This window comes from Mustelus asterias, chromosome 5, assembly GCF_964213995.1.
Source record: "Mustelus asterias chromosome 5, sMusAst1.hap1.1, whole genome shotgun sequence".
Taxonomy (NCBI): Eukaryota; Metazoa; Chordata; class Chondrichthyes; order Carcharhiniformes; family Triakidae; genus Mustelus; species Mustelus asterias.
Window position 1 is genome coordinate 34,886,140 of NC_135805.1, and position 18,882 is coordinate 34,905,021.

An 18,882-nucleotide genomic window follows, 5' to 3' on the forward strand; every position below is an offset into this window, starting at 1 on the left:
TTAAGGGGCAATTTAACTTGGGCAATCAACCTAACCCACACATCTTTCAACTGCGGGAGGAAACCAGAGCACCCGGAGGAAACCCACGCAGACACGGGGAGAACGTGCACACTCCGCGCAGTCACCCGAGGCTGGAACTGAACCCGCGTCAGGCAGCTGTGCTAACCACTGTGCCATCCCCTACCTACAGCAGAGATTTTTTTTTAAAGAAAGGTAGAAACATCACGTGTTTAAGTGAGCATTCATATTTTAATTTACACTTTGACATGTTGCACATAAATAACATTGTAAACCAGAATGTAAACATAGGATGAAGATTTTCTAACAGAAATAAGCGAAAGCCCAAAGGCTCCAAAACACCTGGTCGCTTTGGTCAAAGAGGAAATTTTAAATTAATATAAAATACAAACAAAATTTAAAAAAAAAATTAATCCCACTGTCAGCAAAGTTTCCAGACAGGTTTCTGCTACATTCACTGGAACTGAGTCCACAGCAGAGTCCAGTCAACACAAGGTACCGTGCAGTCGAGCACAGAGTTCCTGGTTACAAAAATCAAAACCAAACACAACACAGAAGCATTACGGTTAAAAAGGAATAAAGTGTATCCAGTGGTAAGAGTAGTGATGCTTCGGTTTGCATTAAACCAGTCAACGCAAAAAAAAACGTTAGCCCAGCCAGCTCCTTAAACCTCGCCTGAACTGTGCTGGTTACAGTCATGAGGACTCGCTGGCCTGAACCTCCTTGTTTGAAAAAAAAAAGACAAGTCCGCCTTCGATTTTAAGTCGCGGTCCATGATTTAGAGTTGTTTTTTTTTAATTTTTAAAAATAAAATACACAAATATTGCTGCTACATTACCAGTAAGCAAGAAATAACAAATCCTATCCAGTTTATTTTCCTTTTTTTTGCTCCCTGCACTACTGGACACATAATGAGGTAGCTGTTGTTCAGCTTTACAATCTCACCAACAATTCACTGAAAATAGAAATACCAAAGCATAGGACATAGAGAGAACAAGAGAGAGAGAGAGAGAGACAGGGAAACAGAGACTTGGGGAGGGAGGGAAGGCAGAGAGTGAGGAAGAGAGAAAGAACGGGGATAGAGGGAGCGAAAGAAAAGCGAGAAGGTAAGGACAAGTGAGATAAAAGATTACAATGAGACACATGACTTAATCTATAAAACTTCCTGCTTTGGCAATTTACCATATTGCAACAGTAATTTTTGCAAAACTATTTCAGAATATTCCAATTTAAGTGACGAGTCGTTTCCTTTCCCGATTAGGATCCTGTTAACATTATAAGAATAAAAATGCAGTTTTTAAGTATCTACAAAGAATGGCAACAGAGAGGATAAAAATAAAACATTTCAATATTTGATTACAATGATTAACTCGGTCATTGTAAACATCATTTTCAGGTATTGCTTAACAAAGTAAATTGCGTAATAAATTATCGACTATTCTTGAAAAAATAATTCCGCTTAAAATGATTGTCTTTAAGCTTTTTCTTTAATAGGCTGGTCATAGCTCTGCCAAATACTTTCCTTAAGATGCCCTGAGTTGAATGGAGAGATGTCCAGCCGTGGCGGGGACAGCTCTGAGGGAAAAATCAGTCAGTCTATCCTGCAGCACTGCAGAAATCTATGTACATTCGAATGCTACAGGCACCTCGGCTCCCTAAGACACAAACACATCGCGTCTTTCTGGTCTCAAGGGTCAATGGGTTCAACTGTTTCTTGCTTGACTTTTATGGGCACGAGAGGCAGTGGGCTACCGTGAGACATTTTCAGGACTGGAGTCTCCAAACCCTCGTACAGATTGCACCCTGCGGACAAGAAGCTGTTGCCCAGGTTCCTCTGAAAAGGGTTCTTTAAACTGGCCTCTTCCACCTCCCTCCTCAGCATGCTGACGATCTGCTTCTCGACAGCAGACTCCACCTCCTCGCTGTGCCCCAAGTCGTCCAGCTTGTCTGCACTGTCACTGATGTCGAACTTATTAATCTCCTCGTTGAAGCGGTTGAGGTCCTCCAGGGAGCGCCCGGCGCCTGGGGCAACCGGGCAGTTTCCTTTGAGGTGCGCCTTGAGGCTGCAATGGTGAATGTAGGTCTTGTGACACTGGAAGCATTTGTGGGGGCGCTCCCTGGTGTGGAGGCGCTTGTGCAGCTTGAGGTGGACAAACTGGGTGAACTTTGCCGGGCACAGCTTGCACTGGTAAGGCTTCTCGCCCGAGTGTAACCGCAGGTGCGTCTTCAGATTGCTGGTGCTGCTGAAGCGTTTGTGGCAAACCTGTGGGGGTGGGGAGGGGGCAGGAGAAAAGAGAGGAAAACTCTTAGCAAGCAGGTCAAACTCATTTCCTCTGAATGACTAAAAGTCAGCTTTATATTAAACACAATTATCAGTGACTGTCACTATGCAGGTTAAACTCACTGCAAATGATTGTCCTGTTTTACCACACACGGACATAAATAAGTTGCCCCCGGTTTGCTCAGCAGGCTTATGCAAGGAGTAGTGCAGACACACAGAACAGGTAGGTCCAATCCCCAGCCTGCAATTTTCATGTGGATTTCGCCAGCTAGGCCTAGTACTTGTTGCCGATCCCTAAATGCCCTCAAAAAGGTGGTGGTAAGCTGCCTACTTGAATCACTGCAGTCCACGTGGTGAAGATACCATATGGTATTAGGAAAAGAGTTTCAGGATTTGTCAACAACAGAGAAGGAATGGCAATATATTTCCAAGTCAGAATGGTGAGTGGATTGAAGGGGAACTTCATGGTGGAGGTGTTCCCACGCATCTGTTGCCCTTGTGGTGGAGGTGGCGGGCCTGGAAAGTGTTGCCGAAGGAGGCTTGGTGAGTTGCTGCTGCGCATCTTATACATGCTACACACTGCTGACACTGGGCTTGGGTAGTGTTAGGAGTGAATGTTTAGGTTGGGGGAATGGGATGCTCGTCAAATGGACTGCTTTAGGATAAGGGGTAAACCTTTTAGAACTGAGAAGCAATTTCTTCACCCAGAGGGTGGTGAATGTGTGGAATTCACTACCACAGAATATAGCTGAGGCCAAAACGTCTGATTTCAAGAAGAAATTAGATATAGCTCTTGGGGCTAAAGGGATCAAAGGATATGGGAGGTAAAGGGTGATCAGGATGTTGAATTCGATGATCCGCCATGATCAAAATGAATGGCGAAGCAGGCTCGATGGGCCGAATGGCCTACTGTGCTTCTAGTTTCCATGTTTCTATTTTTGTGCTGGATGGTTTCAAGCTTCTTGAGTGTTGTTGGAGCCATGCTCATCCAGGCAAGTGGGGAATATTCCATCACACTCCTGACTTGTACCTTGAGGATGGTGAGCAGGCTTTGGAGAGTCAGGAGATGAGTTACTTGCCTCAGAATTCCCAGTCTCTGACCTGCTCTGGTAGCCATTGTATTTATATGGCTGGTTCAGTTCAGTTTCTGGTCAATGATAAGCATGTTAATAGTGGGGGAATTCAGCAATGGTAATGCTATTGAATGATATGGGGAAGATGGTTAGAGTGTCTCTTGTTGGAGATGGCCATTGCCTGGCATTTGTGTGGCGCGAATGTTACTTGCCATTTGTCAACCCAAGCCTGCGCATTGCCTAGGCCTTGTTGCAATTGAATATGGACTGCTTCAGCACCTGAGAAGTCACTGAACATTGTGCAATTATCAGCAAACATCCTCATATCTGACCTTATAATGAAGGGAAGGTCATTGATGAAGTAGCTGAAGATGGTTGGGTCTAGGACACTACCCTGAGTTTCTCCTGCAATGATATCCTGGGTCTGAGGTGAGGAGGCTGTCTTTATGAATGACAGTAGAAATGCAGCAATTGGTCTAAGGTTCCCTCGTGGCAAGGGGGAACTGTCAGCCAGGGTTCTTCATCCCGGTTCCTTCCCTCTTTGGAAAGTGTGTGTCATCTCCCAGTGATCTCTCACTGTCTGCTGATTCTCACTCAGTAGCCTCACTCCTTACAAATGGTAATCGGTTCGAGCAACGGAGGACTGCTTACCCCTGTGAAGCAGTATCCCCCAAAATATATTTGGTTAAAATAAAATAAATTTCATATTTCTATAGAAGCCCAATTTTCCAGCTCTGACACAGGGTCATTCAGCCTCGAAATGTTGGCTCTATTCTCACTCCACAGTTGCTGTCAGACCTGTTGAGATTTTCCAGCATTTTCTGTTTTTATTTCAGATTCCAGCGTCCGCAGAAATTTGCTTTCATCATTTTTCCCTGCAGCTGGTAATTTTTGAAAGTTCAGTAGTCCTATTATGCCTCAGAATATTAGCTTGATTGAAAAACTACTGATCTTATTCACATGCTTCTTCCCCATAAACACAAACCACGGCTACTTACTAATGTGTCCATTATTGCTTAATCACATCTTTGTCAGGGGTAAGATGAAACACAGAGTGGATCAAAAACAAGAACCATTGTGAGCAATGATTCAATCCTGAACTGTAAAAGCTTTAAGTTTTAATTGCTGTTTCACCTGTTCTATCTGAAGTAATGACCTTCTGTGGGTGACTTGCACTCTAATTATTACTAAAAACAGGAGTACGCGAAACAGAGAGTGGGATGACCCTTACGTGCCCTTAAAGTGTCACAGGCCTTATTGTCAGGAACAGTAAGAATAGCTACAACCCCAGTGCATCATGAAAGTGCAAGGCAACAGATTAAACATTACAGGATTTGAAAAAGCGTGAAGTGCAACTAAGACATCATTGCATCTGATGTGTCACTGACCCGTCAGTGGTGAGAACTAAAAATAAACTTCAGCAACTTCCCAGCGTTTTGTTTGGTGGTAGGCACACTGCATCAAATTAGTGGAGCTCTAGAAAGATTGGCATTGTCTTAATCCACATTTATTAGTGTCACAAGTAGGCTTACATTAACACTGCAATGAAGTTACTGTGAAAATCCCCTAGTTACCACACTCCGGCACCTGTTTGGGTACATAGAACATAGAACAGTACAGCACAGAACAGGCCCTTCGGCCCACGATGTTGTGCCGAGCTTTATCTGAAACCAAGATCAAGCTATCCCACTCCCTATCATCCTGGTGTGCTCCATGTGCCTATCCAATAACTGCTTAAATGTTCCTAAAGTGTCTGACTCCACTATCACTGCAGGCAGTCCATTCCACACCCCAACCACTCTCTGAGTAAAGAACCTACCTCTGATATCCTTCCTATATCTCCCACCACGAACCCTATAGTTATGCCCCCTTGTAATAGCTCCATCCACCCGAGGAAATAGTCTTTGAACGTTCACTCTATCTATCCCCTTCATCATTTTATAAAACTCTATTAAGTCTCCCCTCAGCCTCCTCCGCTCCAGAGAGAACATTCCTAGCTCCCTCAACCTTTCCTCATAAGACCTACCCTCCAAACCAGGCAGCATCCTGGTAAATCTCCTCTGCACTCTTTCCAGCGCTTCCACATCCTTCTTATAGTGAGGTGCCCAGAACTGCACACTGAGGATGAATTTAACATGGCCAATGCACCTAACCAGCACGTCCTCCGGACTGTGGGAGGGAGCTGGAAGAACCCGTGCAGACACGGGGAGAACGTGCAAACTCCGCACAGTGACCCAAGCTGGGAATTGAACCCGGGTCCCTGCACTGTGAGGCAGCAGTGCTAACCATTATACCACCATGCCGCCCAATCCTAAACATTTCAGCAAATTAATATTTTAGACATTAAAGTACTAAAAGAGATGGCCATGGAAATAGTGGACGCATTAGTTGTCATCTTCCAGAATTCTGTAGATTCTGGAACAGTCCCGGCAGACTGGATGGGGGCAAATGTAACCTCACTATTTAAAAAAGGAGGGAGAAAACAGGGAATTACAGATCAGTTAACCTGATTTCAGTAGTGGGGAAAACGCTATTGTCTATTACAATGGATGTGATAACAGGACACTTAGAGAAGTTATCAACAGGATTAGACAAAGTCAACATGGATTTATGAAAGGAAGATCACATCTGACAAACCTACTGGAGTTTTTTGAGGATGTAACTAGTAAAGTAGATAAGGGTGAACCAGTGGATATGGTGTATTCGGATTGTCAGAAAGCTTTTGATAAAGTTCCACATAAGAGGTTAGCGTGCAAATTTAAAGCACATGAGATTGGTGTAATATGTTGGAATGGATTGAGAATTGGTTAGCAGGTGGGCAACAGAGAGTAGGAATAAATGGGTATTTTTTAGGAGGAGTAGTTGGTGACTAGTGGGTTATCTCAGGGATCAATGTTTGGACCCAGGCTATTCGTAATATACATCAATGATTTTGTTGATAGAACCAAATGTAATATTTCCATGTTTATTGACGACATTCAACTTGGTAGGGATGTGAGTGGTGAGGAAGATGTTAAGAGGCTTCAAGGTGATTTAGACATAGAACAAAGAACAATATAGCACAAACAGGCCCTTTGGCCCTCCAAGCCTGTGCCAATCATGATGCCTGTCTAAACTAAAACCGTACGCACTTACAGAGTTCACATTCTTCCATTCCCATCCTATTCATGTATTTGTCTAGTTGCCCCTTAAATGCCGCTATCGTACCTGCTCCCACCACCTTCCCGGGCTGTGCGTTCTAGACATTCACCACCCTCTGTGTAAAAAACTTGCCTTGCACAGCTCCTCTAACTTTTTCTCCACGCACCTTAAACCTATGTTCCCTAGCACTTGACTTTTCTATCCTAGGAAAGAGCATCTGAGTGATTGAGTTGGGTGATTGGGCAAATACATGGCAGGTGCAGTATAATGCAGATAAATGTGAAGTTATCCACTTTGGTAGAAAAAACAGAATGGTTGAGTATTATTTAAATGGTGACAAATTGGGAAATGTTGACGCACAAAGGGAACTGGGTGTCCTTGTATTCCAATCACTAATAGCAAGCTTGCAGGTGCAGCAAGCAGTTAAGAAGTTAAATGGTATGTTGGCTTTCATTGCATGAGGACTTGAGCAAGAATGTCTTACTGCAGCTGTACAGGGCCTTGGTGAGACCACACCTGTGGTATTGTGCGCAGTTTTGGTCTCCTTATCTAAGAAAATATATATTTGCCATAGAGGGAGTGCAGAAAAGGTTCACCAGGCAGGATTGTCGTATGAGGAGACATTGGGTCAACTGAGCCAGTATTCACTGCAGTTGAGAAGAATGAGAGGGGATCTAATTGAAACATATAAAATTCTGACATGGCTGGACAGACTGAATGCAAGGATGATGTTTCCTCTGGCTGGAGGGCATAGACCAAGGTGTTGCCATCTCAGGATATGGGGTAGGCCATTTAGGACTGAGATGGGGAGAAGCTTCTTCACTCAGAGGGTGTTGAACCTGTGGAATTCTCTACCACAGAAGGCCGTGGAGGCCAAATCACTGAATATATTCAAGAAGGAAATAGATTCCTAGACACTAAAGGCATCAAGGAGTATGGGAGAGAGCAGGAGTGTGGTTTTGAGATGGAGGGCCAACCATGATCACATTGAATGATGAAGCAGGCTCAAAGGGGCCATACAACCTACTCCTGCTCCTATTTTCTATGTTACCATGTTCTCTATATTTCCAAAATATTTTAAAGTACATTAATAAAACTCTTTCCTTACCTGACACTCATGTGGCTTTTCTCCAGTGTGAACTAGATAGTGCTTCTGTAGGTGTGCCAGTTGCGTGAAGCCCTTATTGCAGGTCTGACACTTAAAGGGTCTTTCCCCACTGTGTACTCTCAAGTGGACCTGGAAAGGAAGAACAAGTTCTCTATTTACAGCTCCTTTTACCACAAAACACATTTAGCACTTCCAGATTTCAGAAGAAGAGATTTTGCAAGATTTTGTAATCAGATAGAATCTATTCAAGGAAACATCAAGGGCTTGAAATTAATCTATGCCAGAACGCGAAATTGGCCCGGGGCAAATCAAGAGGTGATTTATCACTGCACCCGATCTTTCCACTGCTCTTCACAGAATAAGAGCTCAAATGCAATTTAGGAGACTTGGGGCGAGATTCTCCAGCCTCCCCAGTCGCCTTTTTCCCCGCAGCAGGAGGTGGCACTCTGTTCGCTGGCGGCAGGTTTTTCTGGTCCCGCCGCTGTCAATGGGATTTCCCAACACTGTCACCCCACATTGCCGTGAAAACCCACGGGCGGGGCTGCGCTGCTGGCGGGACCAGAGAATCCCACCGGCGCGAACAGCCGGGGAATTCCGGCCCCGTTTCCGAATCTCATTGTCACCTTAACTCAGTTCGAAATTGAAAGTATTGGCAATATTTTCCAAGTCAATGGAGAATGTAAAAACTGGCATGGTGAAAATGTGCCTGCTGACTTCTTCCATTCGGTGTAGCCCAATATCCACCCCCCCTGAAACTTTATCCGTAGTTCCAAAGTTCTGTACCTTAAAATCACGATTGCAAAGAGAAAGAAAGTAAAACAACAAAGTAGAGAATAATAAGAGCTGAATTTATAAACATCTTTCATAACCGCCGGACATCCTGAAGTGCTTCACAGCTAATGAAGTATTTTGAATGATCATAGAATCCCTATAGTGCAGAAGGAGGCCATTCGACCCATCAAGTCTGCACTGACCACAATCCCACCCAAGCCCTATTCCCGTGACACCACATGTTTACCTTGCTAATCCCCCTGACACTAATGGACAATTTAGCATGGCCTAACCCACACATCTTTGGACTATGGGAGGAAACCAGAGCACCCGTAGGAAACCTACGCAGACACGGGGAGAACGTGCAAACTCTACAGAGACAGTGACCGAGGCCGGAATTGAACCAGGTCTCTGGCGCTGTGAGGCAACAACGCTAACCACTATGCCACCATGCCGCCCTTTTGAAGTAAATGCAGGAAAATGCAGCAAGTTCACACAAACGTTAATGAAATAAATGAGCAAGTAGTCTTTTTATAGTGATACTGGTTGAGGAATAAATATTTGCCAGAACGCCGCAGTGTGCTATTTTATTTTCAAGCCAGCTCATTATTGTTTACTTTGGTCATAATATTCCTTAATCAAAAAGATACCTTGAGATTTGATAGCTGTCCGAAGGTCTTGTAGCAGACATTACATTCATACTTGATCTTCCCATTCTGCTTCTTTAGCGGATAGGGGAGTGTTTTGTAACCGGTGAGGTTTCGCTTTGGTTTGATGAGATTCATGGCTTCTTCACTGCTGCTGCTGCTGACCAGGCCAGCTGAGGTAGGTTTGGGTTGCATTAAGTGTTCAGAATAGGAGGCAGCCGTACCGGCCGTCGGGGAGCCGTTGCCGGGGCTGGAAGGCCGGTCCTTCAGGCTGGCGGCGGAGCCCGCGATGGAAAAGGCACTGTTCCGCGCTGGGACAAGGAAGTCTTTCTGCTGTTCGGGGAGGAGGAGCCTTCGGGTTCCTTCAGCGTTGGGAAGGACCGCCTGGTTGAACATTTGCTGGGAGAGGCCACCGCTTCCTAAAAGGCTGCTGTAAAATGGGTACATCTTGGGGAGAAGGCTAAAGCCGCTCATGCCATTCACGCCACCCAGGCCGGCGAAGTTATTCAAGCTATTGCAGCCAACCGGATAATGAGGTAACAAGAACCTGGAATACTGAGTGTTAACAGGATTATAGGGATGCAAGAAGGCCGGGGGCAGGTGGTTCGGAGCAGGGTAGGCTGAAAGAGAGTTCAGTCCTTCACGGTGGTAGGGTCCACTCAAGTAAGGAAAGGTTTGCTTGTGTTCCTGAGTTGAAGGCGTCAAAGGGGAGATATGGGAGTCTGGGCTGCTGTGTGGAGTTGAGCTTTTAAAGCTTTGGTCGGGGCTGCTTCTAGATGACGGGCTGGAGGTGACCGAAGACTGGATCGGAGAATGTTTGAAGTAACTGTGCCTCTCAAACCCGTAAGCAGGGTTGGGCTTCCGGTAGTCATCCGGAATGTGAGATCCGACTGAGTACACAACCTGGGGACAGAAGATCCGTTTCAGGCTGTGCTTTTTGCTGATGTCCTCCATCTCTTTGCCTGGAGCCATTGCTGGTTGGAATGTTGTTACTTGGCTATTTTCCTTCATCGTATTTCCCTCGCCACCATGCGTTTTGTGGGTCACATAGTCATTCTTCGCAGTGCCATTCAACTCACTCACATACCTTTTCTCCTTTAGTCTTTGTTCTGTAGCAGGAGGAGGAAAAAAATCAGGAAATGAACGATTAAAAAGAACATTGCTCAGCATTTCACATTTGTTTCCCTGTTTAAATAAAAGAGAAGAACATGAAGTATCTATTAAAGGAAATGCGAATCGAGCAGCACTTTGACTTGACAAACTGCATTATCAGGAAGTGGTGATCTTTTTGCACTAATGTTGTGTAATACCATTAGCAGCATACTTTCACTATCCTAGATGCCCGTCACAAATACCCTCAACATTTACATGCTTTAAAGACAGCAATATGATGGGCCAACCCCACGCCAAGCCACAGGAGCCAACTCACCATTTAATTTGGAATGAACTACTTTCCAAAGACTGAGGACCATTGAGGTGGTACAGGTATCCCCAGCAGCGATGTAAATCGATGGATTCAGATATCTCCAGGTGCAAGAGCTTAGCCCAGCTAGTCAATAACCATCCACTGAACCCTGAGATAATGGGTCAGAGTTTCGCAGTGTAGGCTCGTTGTGCCATAATAAATTGCCTCTTAGTGCCCCGAGAAGTGTAGGTCAGGGGATTAATGGGGTAAATATGTGGGGTTTACTGGAACAGAGTCTGGGTAAGATGCTCAATTGGAGAGTCGGTGCAGACTCGATGGGCCGAATGGCCTGCGTCATTAGGACCAGCAAGTCTGCCTCCTTAACATAGATCAAAAACTCAGCTGGTATGATCCAGTTTTTTTATTATATTCAATGGGATGGGGTCTGAGTACTTGGGGATTTTCACAGTAATTTCATTGCAGTGTTAATATAAGCCTTACTTGTGACACTAATAAATAAACTTTAAACTTATGTTTTGTAATGCAGTCACTGTTATATAGGCCAATGAAGCTGCTAAGGTGAGCACTCCAGGAAAGAGGCCTTTAATACTGGCAGACAATTCTCATGACTCTACAGTTAATGTGCCTTCACCAACCAGTTTGAGCAGAGCAGCGTGACACAACCAATTTTTCTTTTTTTTTGTGTTGGATAAATTCCTGCGTCGGGATGGAAAACAAGTAGCTCATTGCCTCGGTGTTTTCTTTCTGTGCACTGTTTACAGTTCTGGCAGTCCATTTCCATCAATACCAAAGCTGTCACAGTCACCTGTTTAAGTAAGGACGCACGTCGCAGCTGCCATTTAACTTGACATCCCTGAGCTGTCAGACAAAGTGTTTTTGGAAGCTGGGGGATGAGTGTGCTTAAGTTTCAGGCATAATGATGGACGACTGCTGTGTTCTCGCAATCAATGGTCCTCTGCGCTGCCAGTGCTAAACAAACAGGAGTGAGTGGACAGTATAGGCAAGGTGCTGATAGCCAGCACAGATAGCACGCTCTGGCTTCCTTAGGCCGCGAGACAAAAATAAATAGAAGGTTATCAGGGAGATACCTATCTCTCAAATAGGGCTTGGCAGGCAGGAAGTTCAAGTAGTCATTGAACTTTTCTCAGTCACTGCACCGGAAAATAAACTGTCAGTGAACCCCACAGCAGGCCAACTGAGCCCGGAGGAGGGGGAGGGTGGGGGAGGGGAAAGAGCACAGCTATTTAAAAAAACTATCTCTCTGTGGCAAGATGGGCTAAGAGGGCGCGAGAGTCATGGTGTGCTTTTCGTCACCTGAAAGACCAAGCCAGCAAGGCAGAGGCTTTCTGCAACTGTCCTTTAAGGCAGAGTTTTTTTAGTTTGGAGAAGTCAGGTCTAAAATAAAGTGTCGCCACGATGTGCAGAGTTCAGACATCCAATTGTTCCTTTGCCATTCTTCATCGAGGCAGGAAACCCCCAGTGAAGTGAATTGGAAAATAAGGTTTTTTAAAGTTAAGTGTCACAAGTAGGTTTACATTAACACTGCAATGAAGTTACTGTGAAAATCCCCCAGCCGCCTGTTCGGGTACACTAAGGGGCAATTTAGCATAGCCAATGCACCTAACCAGCACATCTTTTGGACTGTGGGAGGAAACCAGAGCACCCGGAGGAAACCCACGCAAACAATGTGCAGGCTCTGCACAGTGACCAAAGTCATGAATTGAACCCAGGTCCCTGGCACCGTGAGGCAGCAGTGCTAACCACTGTGCCATCGGACCATCCAAGATAATAAGTGCTGGAGTTTTCAGAACAACATGCTGCATTTAAATACAAAAGTGAGAGACAAGAGATTGGGAATATTCTCAGAGGATCCCTCCTCCACATTCTGTGTGGATTTATGGCTCATGTAGCCTTGTTGAGTGCTCCTCAATTTAAACACATCATCAATCTCAAAGATTGTTCTGCTTCCATCTCAAGCCCGGCTCAGTTTCCTTCCAAACTCCTAGCACTTCCCATCAACCTGCATACTTTATAGTCTCTCTCTCTCTCTCTCTCGTTCTCTCTCCAGATTGTTCAGTAACTTTCCCTTTGGGCGGCATGGTGGCACAATAGTTAGCACTGCTGCCTCACAGCGCCAGTGACCTGGGTTCAATTCCCGGCTTAGGACACTGTCTGTGCGGAGTCTACACGTTGTCCCCATGTCTACGTGGGTTTCCTCCCACAGTCCAAAAGACGAGCTGGTTAGGTGCATTGGCCATGCTAAATCCTCCCTCAGTGTATCCGGAGTGTGGCGACTAGAGGATTTTCACAGTAACTTCATTGCGGTATTAATGTAAGCCTAAAGTTTTAAAGTTTATTTATTAGTCACAAGTAAGGCTTACATTAGCGCTGCAATGAAATTCCCCTAGTTCAGGGCAATGCACCTAACCAGCACGTCTTTCAGACTGTGGGAGGAAACCAGAGCACCCGGAGGAAACCCATGCAGACACGGGGAGAACGTGCAAACTCCACACAGCCGGGAATCGAAACTGGGTCCCTGGCACTGTGAGGCAGCAGTGCTAACCACTGTGCCACCTTGCCATCCTTATTGCCGCCTGTTTGTGACACTAATAAATGAACTTTAAACTTTAGGGAGAAACAGAAGCCTTGCGGGTAAGAGAAATGCAGTCTGCAAAGAGTTAAAGTTACGGTTGCAGAAAGTCTAAAAGGCACTGAGTCTGTGGGCGGGGAATGCCTCTGACACGGAAGAACGACTGCTGCACACATCGCATCATGTCTCTGAATTCTGCTGAATCACTTTTGATACTAAATTAAGGAATGCCAGGGTGGGCCCCACACTCAGTTCTGAGGAACCAAATAAAAAGGCCCATTTTCAGAAGAAGAGCAGCCACAGGAGATTAGATGCTAGTCGAGCAGATTACCCCAGCTTGTTTAACAAACAAGCACTGACTGGAACAGTAATAAAAGTACAAGTCTCTCGTAAATGGGGGCTGGCGCAATCCTGTTATCTGCAGTTAAAGACCGGCTTTCTCAAGGGTTTTGCACCACAGGTAGATGTCCCTATTCAGATGATCCTAAAGTTACAGAGTACAATTACCGTACATTTGGCACTTCTATCCGGGTTGGGGGGGGCGGAGGAAGAGAGAGAGAGAGAGAGAATGGTGTATGGGGAGTTTCCAACATTCCATTCATAGAAAAACAAAGTTCACTTTGCCATCTCTAGATTCAGTCTAATACATCCTGACCAATCCTTTACATTGTCGACTGGTAATATAAGTACATAGCCAGATAGTAGGGGTGGGTGGAATGGGGCGGGAGGAGTGCGTGGGGTGGGGGTGTAGATGAATGTTGTGGTGCAGAGGAATCGGATAGAGTGGAAATCAAACATTGTCTCTTAAACATCTTCTCCAAAGTCGGAAACTAATCACAGCTTTAAAACAGGACATCAACAAACAAGAATTTGCGTGAAAAATCTCCCAATAATTTTTTTTTTCCCCCAGAACTTCAGCATACTTCAGCCAGAGTGTAATGCTTTTATAGTTCTTAATTTGGCGAAGCAGAATCACATTAAATTGATTGTTTTGCAATGGTTGTATAGATAAGTTTGAGGCAAAAACAGAAACTCTCAGTGAAATGGGTCTGAAAAATTAATGCTGAGTAGCTGAAGATATTTCTCTTTGATCTGTGCGTGTGCCTGTTCTACCATCGGCAGGTTATTATGAAGGTGGCGATGGTTTTTAAAACTGCCTTCTTAACCCAGTTTGTCCAATAAGATCACTGATCAATTTATAACCGGAGTCAGTTTCAACTGAAATGTGTATTGAACCAAAATGTGGAGATGCCGGCGTTGGACTGGGGTAAGCACAGTAAGAAGTCTTACAACACCAGGTTAAACCTGGCGTTGTGAGACTTCTTACTGTATTGAACCAAAATCCAGGAATGTTCGTAAAATACAAATGCCATACTTCTGTTAAGTGCCACAAATAAATACACACAAATTAAATTTACTTTAGAGATCTGCAGAGAAAGAAAGGGTGCTACTGGATTGAAAAAAACTAGTACATAATCCCATTCCATGTATTGGCAATAATAGGATTACTTCCACCTCCTCAAAGAACCTTGAAAATGAGATATATGCCGATTAAAGGAAGACTTGCCGGCACATACCATAATACCATAATGGTGGCACAGTGGTTACCACTGCTGCCTCACAGTGCCAGGGACCTGGGTTCAATTCTTGCCCTGGGTGACTGTTTGTGAAGTTTGCACGTTCTCCCCGTGTCTGTGTGGGTTTCCTGCAGGTGCTCCGATTTCCTCCCACAGTCCAAAGATGTGTGGGTTAGGTGGATTGGCCATGCTAAATTTCCCCTTAGCTTCCCAAGATGTGTAGGTTGGGGCATTAGCGGGGTAAATGTGCACGGTTACTGGGATAGGACAGGGGGTGGTGGGCCTAGGTAAAATGCTCTGTTGGAGAGTCGGTGCAAACTCGATGGGCTGAATGGCCTCCTTCTGAACTGTAGGGATTCTATGAATAGTGAGAGCTGAGGCATTAAACAGTTAAAAGTGATTAAATATTGAACAGAACAAGTCTCCATACAAATTAATAAAACCAGATGTTCATTACAGTTACCCTTGCTCTCTGTTGGAGCTTAGGATAACTAGGCAGTGAAGGATGCAACACTGGAGCGAGGCTTTATATACCATTAATGGAAGTCTGTGAGGAGAGGTCCTTCAACAAGTTTATTCTGAACTCATTTTAGATTTTTTTTGCCTTGGCCTAAACATTTCAAACTTGTCCTTACCATCAGGTTGGCCTCTTGATCTGTGCGGCCATTTTTCCTGCAGTTCCTCCCTTCCAGGCACGTTAACGCACTCTGAGATTTGGAATTTTAAAAAATTGAAAGTCAATCCCTGAGAAAAATAAATATTTACTGCAACATAATGTAAAATGATCCTGATGGAGATTAAAGCCTAGTTCCTCCTTCATTTGTTAGTAATCGATAAATTTAGGCTGATCCACCAACCCCCCCCCCCGCCCCGCCCCCATGTGGCTCACTCTGGCCGAGTTGTTGCTATGGAAACCAGGTCATTGATCAGCAGGCAGTTCTGCTAGGCCCCCACAAGCTAAAACAAGTACACCCCAAAGGAACTAGCAAACACCCAGTGCTCCACGGCATGTCAAGTTCTGGCTAGCCGTGTCAAAGAATGAGTGCGAGGGGTACGGTGGGTGGGTGAAGGTGGGGGGGGTGGCGGTAGTGGGGTCAGATGGTGGTGGCTGTGTGGGGGCAAAAGCACCCCGTGAAGCTCCTGCTCGCCTCCTGCAGGCCTGTCGCAGAACAGCATTCAACAGGCCCAGGAAACAAGTGACCTGTCCACGCACCTCAGCGAGTCATAGAGGTTTACAGCCTGGAAACAGGCCCTTCGGCCCAACTTGTCCATGCCGCCCTTTTTTTTTAAAACCCTGAAGCTAGTCCCAATTGCCCGCGTTTGGCCCATATCCCTCTATACCCATCTTACCCAAGTAACTGTCTAAATGGTTTTTAAAAGTGACAATAGAAAGAAGCAAAGCTGTGCGGGTTAGATGGATTGGACATGTTAAATTGACCCTAGTGTCAGGGAATTAGCAGGTCAAATATGTGGGGTAACAGGAATAGGGTCTGGGTGGGATTGTGGTCGGTGCAGACTCGATGGGCCGAATGGCCTCCTTCTGCACTCTAGGGAGTCTATGATTCTATAAAAATAGAAGCGAAAACAAGGAGGAAAAATAAAATGTGCTCTGGATTTGCAAAATTGTGAGCTTAAAGAATGTTATTTTAGGGTGTTTTTAAAACCACGTTTACTAATTTATTCTGTCACTCCTCTTCCCAGGGATTACATTCACTTTAAAACCCGTTGCTCGTGGATGAGGCAAATTCATGCAGTAACAGAACATTCCTCGTAAACACTCCCATATCACATTCGTGCTGTTCTTTGCATATTTGCTGATTCACTATTTCTTAACATAAATTTTTTTTAAAAGTTAGTGAAATGATTTGTTTGGCTGGTTGAAGTTTGAAGATAAGACGTGCTTTTGAGCATGACATGTAGCTGATTCAGGCACCCAGTGAATCTGAACCATTTACAAACCTTACGCCATTAACTATCCGAAAGAATTCTACCCTCTTTTACACTGGTGAAGGGGGGGGGGGGGGCTAACATCTGCAGTGGTTCCCCCATTGATTCAGTGGGTGAGGCCTTTACATGGCATTGATCTGTTTGAAATCAGAATCCCCTTGGCCTGGCTACAATTAGCTGCAACTCAGACATTGTTTTAGATTGGAGCTGGAGTGGGCGAGTGAGAATGGGGAAAGATTTCTCAGCAGTGGTTACCGCTGCTGCCTCGCAGCACCAGGGACCCGGGTTCAATTCCAGATTTGGGTGACTGTCTGTGTGGAGTTTGCATGGTCTCTCCATGTCTGCATGGGTTTCCTCCGGGTGCTCCGGTTTCCTCCCACAGTCCGGAAGACTTGCAGGTTAGGTGGATTAGTCATGCTGAATTGTCCCTTAGTGCCAAGTGGACTAGCAGGGTAAATATCTGGGCTTACAGGGGTAGGGTCTGGGTAGGATTGTTGTCAGTGCAGGCTTGATGGGCCGAATGGCCTCTTCCTGCACTGTAGGGATTTTGCAATTCTGTCGAACAATAGGAAACATTAGTCCTTGGTAAAAAGAACTGTCAGCTCAGATGTAATGCCCTCTGCAGTGGGATAGCCTCCTGGGGATTATCATGTCGAGGTTTACGCCACTGCAAGATGTCGGAAGGCTGCCAGAATCTGTGGGGTCAAGATCCAGGCAACAGACACTGCATCAAAACCTGGGATCTTTCAAGACAAAATAAATCCAACCGCAACAGTCACAACTCATACCAACACTTTTAAAGCTCTCTCCGTAGCACATTTGCACGCACAGCTACTAACACTTTACATCAGAACTCAATCCTACACTTTCCAAGTATGTGTTGGCCGCCCAAACCTGTACATCTTTGGCTTGTGGGAGGAAAGCAGAGCACCTGGAGGAAACCCACGCCGACACGGGGAGAATGTGCAAACTCAACACAGACAGTGACCCAAGTTGGGAATCGAACCTGGGTCTCTGGCGCTGTGAGGCAGCACTGCTAACCACTATGCCGCCCCAAGAAGGAATTAATAAAAAGCTTAATGTTTTAATTTTAAAATGATCCATTCTCCTTATATAAGCTCCCAAGCTTGGGGAATGAAAGTAAAGCCATCAGGCTTCTTCCCCTCCACCCTTTACTCGAGACTCACATGTATCTCGTTACCTCCAAATCCACAATACCAATATTCTCCACACCAACCTCCCACCTTCCGTCCTGTTACCTGGAGTTCATCAAATCTCCGCTGCCCATGTTCTAACTCGTAATCCTGTTCACCCATCATCCATGTGTCTGTGGTCCAACACTGGCTCCCCATCCGACAATGCCTCAAGTATAAAATCCTTGGCCGAATCTTACCACCGTTCATGCCGGCGGGATTTTCCCGTCCCACTGCAGTGAATGGAGATTTGGCTGGGTGCCAAATTCTTCGATCTTGCTGCAGCGGGAGCGTGGCATGAACGGAAGGTAAGATTACGCCCAACATGTTCAAGTCCCTCTGTGATCCCAAAATTCCCTCTTTCTGTAACCTCCTCCCATGCTACAATCCTCTAAGACATCAGCGCCCCTTCAACTCTGCCTCTTGTGTGGTTTCATTCAATGCTCTCCGCAATAAAGCAACTCTTGCGCTACCATACCTAAACTAACTGGCTTCCACAGACTTGGCTGTAAGCCCTGCTTGCAGTGACATGTAGCACTGATGCAATAATAACCTTCTGGATTCTATCCCCGTGGGAATTCCATTCAAATTATTCTGTAAGTGTTTCATGCAAATACATCCATCACACTTTAATAAGTGGGCGTGCTAGGAATGAAACGACGACCAATGCAGCATTCAGCTCGATGCACTTACTTAGCTTAATCATCATAAGATCGTTTGAGGCTGGGTACTGGAGGCGTTCGGTAAACTCGCTGCTGTACCAGACCAGTAACTCTTCATTAGTTGGGATGGCCTTCACAGTGTAGAAATAGATGTCCATCCCATTCTGACAAGCTGCGAGGCACTGCTCCTGCTTCGAATGGGCTGGGTTCACGTATCGCATCCAATTGCTTTTGCTCTCGTCAAACCCGTCAATAAAGTGATGCAAGTCACCATTTGAGTACACCTAAGACGGATAGAGAGGAGAGAAATTAAAAATGCAACTTCAGAACTCGCCCATCCTGTCTCCTTTGGCAACGGGGACACAGTTAACATGGAACAATAATCTTTCAAGCTCTCTCGTAAAATAAATAATTATAAATGGTTTTCAATCTGAAATATATATCTGCC

The 18,882-nt window shown here is 45.3% G+C and overlaps 1 protein-coding gene across 3 annotated transcripts in view; it reads right to left on the bottom strand.

Moving 5' to 3' along the window:
* Positions 1-232: 232 nt before the first annotated feature.
* Positions 233-18,882, bottom strand: part of prdm1a (PR domain containing 1a, with ZNF domain) — a 35,884-nt gene continuing 17,234 nt past the window's right edge. For all 3 annotated transcript variants that reach the window (XM_078212417.1, XM_078212414.1, XM_078212416.1), the window contains exons 4-8: positions 18,466-18,718; positions 15,268-15,339; positions 9,043-10,148; positions 7,622-7,750; positions 233-2,281 (exon numbers count right to left, since the gene is read on the bottom strand). In XM_078212417.1, the coding sequence (XP_078068543.1) occupies positions 1,706-2,281; positions 7,622-7,750; positions 9,043-10,148; positions 15,268-15,339; positions 18,466-18,718 (2,136 nt within the window). In that variant the 3' untranslated portion in view covers positions 233-1,705. The remainder of the gene's footprint in view (positions 2,282-7,621; positions 7,751-9,042; positions 10,149-15,267; positions 15,340-18,465; positions 18,719-18,882) is intronic.